The sequence below is a fragment of the Galeopterus variegatus genome, unplaced genomic scaffold (assembly GCF_000696425.1).
Source record: "Galeopterus variegatus unplaced genomic scaffold, G_variegatus-3.0.2 Scaffold6979, whole genome shotgun sequence".
In the NCBI taxonomy this organism is placed as follows: Eukaryota; Metazoa; Chordata; class Mammalia; order Dermoptera; family Cynocephalidae; genus Galeopterus; species Galeopterus variegatus.
This window is the reverse complement of record NW_007733090.1, coordinates 103456-107206: the sequence shown is the minus strand read 5'-3', so window position 1 is coordinate 107206 and position 3751 is coordinate 103456. Positions and strand designations below refer to the sequence as shown.

The window sequence follows — 3751 nt, the reverse complement described above, 5'->3', positions numbered from 1 at the left end:
CAGCAGAATACTGTCCTTTTTCTTCCACTAAAAAATCCTGAGCTTCACTTTTTTTTTGTAATACTGTATTTTGTTTTTAATTTCCTGCTTGAGCTCAGCGACATGCTGCCTTTATATAATAGTAAGTAATATTAAAATTTCATTCCTTTTACAGTTGCACTTCAAAAATTAAAGGGGAAAAAGTATTTCCACTGATCAGAGAGGGCTTATCATAGTCCTTTGTAGGGCTATTTACAGCAGTGAAAGAGAATGCCAAGTTGCTAATAGATGGGTATGTATTACCCTTAAATTTTTAAAACTGCACTTGATGTGTTGTGAGGAACAGTTTGATGTTATGCAATGCTTAAAATTTGTTTCTGTTTGTTATCTTCACATATAGAAAATATTGATTTTCATTACTTTATATTTTTATTGTTTTGTTTTGCCTGATAAGCTGCCAAATGGTGTCACTTACCATACTGGAACATACCAAGATCGGTTAACAAAGCTACAGGATCATCTCCGCCAACTTTCTATTCTCTTCAGGAAGCTGAGGTTGGTCTATGACAAATGCAATGAAAACTGTGGAGGAATGGATCCCATCCCAGTAGAGGTGAGTTTTCATGATAGAGGGAGGATAAATGTAAGTTGTGAAATGGTGTCAAGACATTTGTAATATTTTTCCCTTCTCCCTTTCTCCTATTTTGCTGTATTTCCAGATTTTGAATTTTATCGGTTTTACTTTTGACCAGAGAAGATGAAAATGTGATATATATGCATAGAATTGCTACCATATTTTCACATTAATAATTTCTTGTAGTCTCTGACATCCAGGCTTATAGTGATTTTTTTGTTGTTGTTTTTGGGAGGACAGAGTTTTCTGTGGCAATTTTTATGACTGCTGTCAGTGTCTTCTTTTAATTAAATCAGTACATGATTTTTTTTAGTAAGAATTTTAATAGTATTGTAAAATACTTTTAAAATGGTTTTCATGAAATTGCTTTACAGATAATAGGTTATTTTTTTATCATTATAATTTAGATTTGATTTTTAGCTCAGCAGAGTCACTCTATTTTAAATATGTATTCTCTAAATTTAATCTTGGTTCATAGATAAATTTAGTTAATTAGTATGTGATATTTCTGTAGGTGGCTCTTTTCTGTTGAGAAGTTATATCTCTGCCACCAAAGGTAGCTGAGAAGCGTAAATGTTCTCTCACTATAAGTAAAGAACAAGTTCATGTGATCAGTGGTTTCTTTTTGAGTGATCAGCATAGAAGAGATGAACAGAGAAGGAGTAAACTGCAAAATATCTTGAAAAGAAGTGATCAAAGATGTGGGAGAAAGATCAGAAATGCAGTTGGGAAGTCAAAGAAAATAAGGAATGAAAACTGCCCAGTAGATTTTGCTAGACCAGAGTTGTTGGTATATTTGAGTTCTAATACAAAGTCAGATTGCAGTGCATTGAAGAGTAATCAAGGAGTAAGGAGCTGGAGGCAGCAAGTGGATATCAGTCTTTCAAGAACCTTAGATAAAAAAACAAGAGAAGGAAGCAGTAGATGGAAGGAGGGATGGAATCAAGGGTTTTTGGAGATTTTCCCTTCCAAATGGAAGAGACTGTACCATATTTAGATGATAAAAGAAGAAAACTATAGGGAGAGGTTGGGGTAAGGGAAGAGAAATAATGAAGACAGGAGGGCAGAGGAATCAAAGCACAAAAAGAGAGACTAATCATTTTCAGGAGGAAGGACAACTCTGCCTTAGGAGAGAGGAAAGGAAGAGAGGGAGATGTAGATGTGGGTAAGTTCATACTCGTCCCAAGAATTTGGTGTTTGGCCAGATGACTCCTGGTTTTACCAAAGGCCTGTTCCTGTTCCTGCATTGGTAATATAAAATGGTAGAGACTAGGTAACACGAGAGTCTTCATCAAATAAACTTCATCATAAATCATACTACATATTTACTTATAATTCCACTAGAAGTTTCAAGGCTATGCAATTTTTTTTCTCCTGAAAAAAAAAAAAAAGAAATTCTCACAACTAAAAGAAGTTAAGACCTCTAGAAATTTGCAGACACTGAAGTTTCAGAGAGCTAGTTAATGACATTTATGTAATGTACAGCCATGAAGTTTCTTTTTCTTTTTTCTTTCTAGTATAAGTGAAGGAAAGCCTGTCTTATCTATCTCAATAGACTGTAAATCCCTTAGGGACCAGAATTACATCTTATTTGGCAATATTTTTGCAGTTTCTCATCCAATATCTGGCAATTAAGTATTTGCTGATTGAATGAGTAGGGTATTATTTAATTATATGTGACAACCAATGTTATAAAAGCTTTTCTACAAAAGAAACCTGAAAGGGTAATGTACAGAATGCATTGAAATGATAAATTTATAAAGCTGTTGTTTCAGGCCATCACCTGAATTGAAATTTACTTTTATACTATTCAAAACAAATGAGTAAAAATTGACCTTAATCTGATGCATTTTCTATACCAGTGTAATTGGAAAACTTGGATCCTATTTCTGACTTTGAACTTTTCTTCATCACTTCCAGCAACTTATTCCATACGTGGAAGAAGATGGCTCAAAGAATGATGACCGGGCTGGCCCTCCTCGTTTTGCTAGTGAAGAGAAGCGAGAAATTGCTGAAGTAAATAAAGTGAGTTATTAGTCTGTACAGAAATAAGAGATAAAAATTACTAGGGAATCTAATGTAACTCAAAAACATAATTTGAATTGTAGAATTACATGAAGTTGTTTCTGTGGCAAACCTAACCTATTTAGAATACAGCCAAGAACTAAAAGGTAAGCAGAAATGCCATCTGAATAGTCAGAAGAGAGATTGCAAAATTCATTCGCTAAAGCTCTTAGAAGAGCTCTGTAGACATTCAGTCACAACCTGTTTACTATTTTCTAGGCAGAATTCTGCCTTTCTATTTCAGCATATTTGGAGCAGCAAATGATAAAAATGTACAAATAAGAAATGCAAATGTCTCAACACCTGTATAAGAAATTCAGAGAGTTATCAAAGAGTTATCCTATCCCACTCCCCCAAAAAGTTCCTTACTGGAATGTATTTATTGCCAAGTACTTTCAAAAGTTCAAATGATAAAGTTCATATAGTTTTCATGAAACATAGAGAAATAGGGAAAATTGTGAGTTTGTTCTGTGATGGAAATGTGCCCCAAGCTTACCAAAACCTAACAGAAATAGAGTAATGAGTAATACGACCAGCCTCACTCTTCCACTTACAAATACAGATCACCCCCTCCTGAAATTCTTAATTCTATTTAATAGAATTCATCAGTGATTTACCACAACCAAAAAGGGTTTTCGGAGGATCATTCAGCTTATGTATATCATATGTAATGCCTGTAGGTTACATTGTGAAAAATGTTTATAATATTCCTAAAAGACATTTGATAGAATTCAATACCAGTTGCTGATTCAAAGAGTACTTCAAACTATTAATAACATGGGTTTTTAAAATCTTTTTATTTTAGATAAATAGCCAACATATCTTATACAGGTGAAATATAGAAGTACTCCTATTAAAAACAGACATAAAATAAGATGCTTTACTCCACTATGTTTAGTATTATTTTAGAAGTTATAGCACATGCAAAAAGATAACAAATGTTGGGAAACCGGAGTAATAATATTATATATAAGCATGTTAGAATGTTCAAAGAAATTCAGTTGATAAACAACTGGAGTCTATTAGAGTTCCATAGAAGGGCTTAATACAAGATTAATACCATGCTGTTATAAT

At 33.3% G+C, this 3751-nt stretch overlaps 1 protein-coding gene across 1 annotated transcript in view; it reads left to right on the top strand.

Moving 5' to 3' along the window:
• Nucleotides 1-399: 399 nt before the first annotated feature.
• MED30 (mediator complex subunit 30) overlaps nucleotides 400-3751 on the top strand; it is a gene marked incomplete at its 5' end in the record, with an annotated part of 16507 nt that continues 13155 nt past the window's right edge. The window contains 2 exons of the mRNA XM_008591515.1: nucleotides 400-592; nucleotides 2534-2638. Of these exons, the coding sequence (XP_008589737.1) occupies nucleotides 400-592; nucleotides 2534-2638 (298 nt within the window). The remainder of the gene's footprint in view (nucleotides 593-2533; nucleotides 2639-3751) is intronic.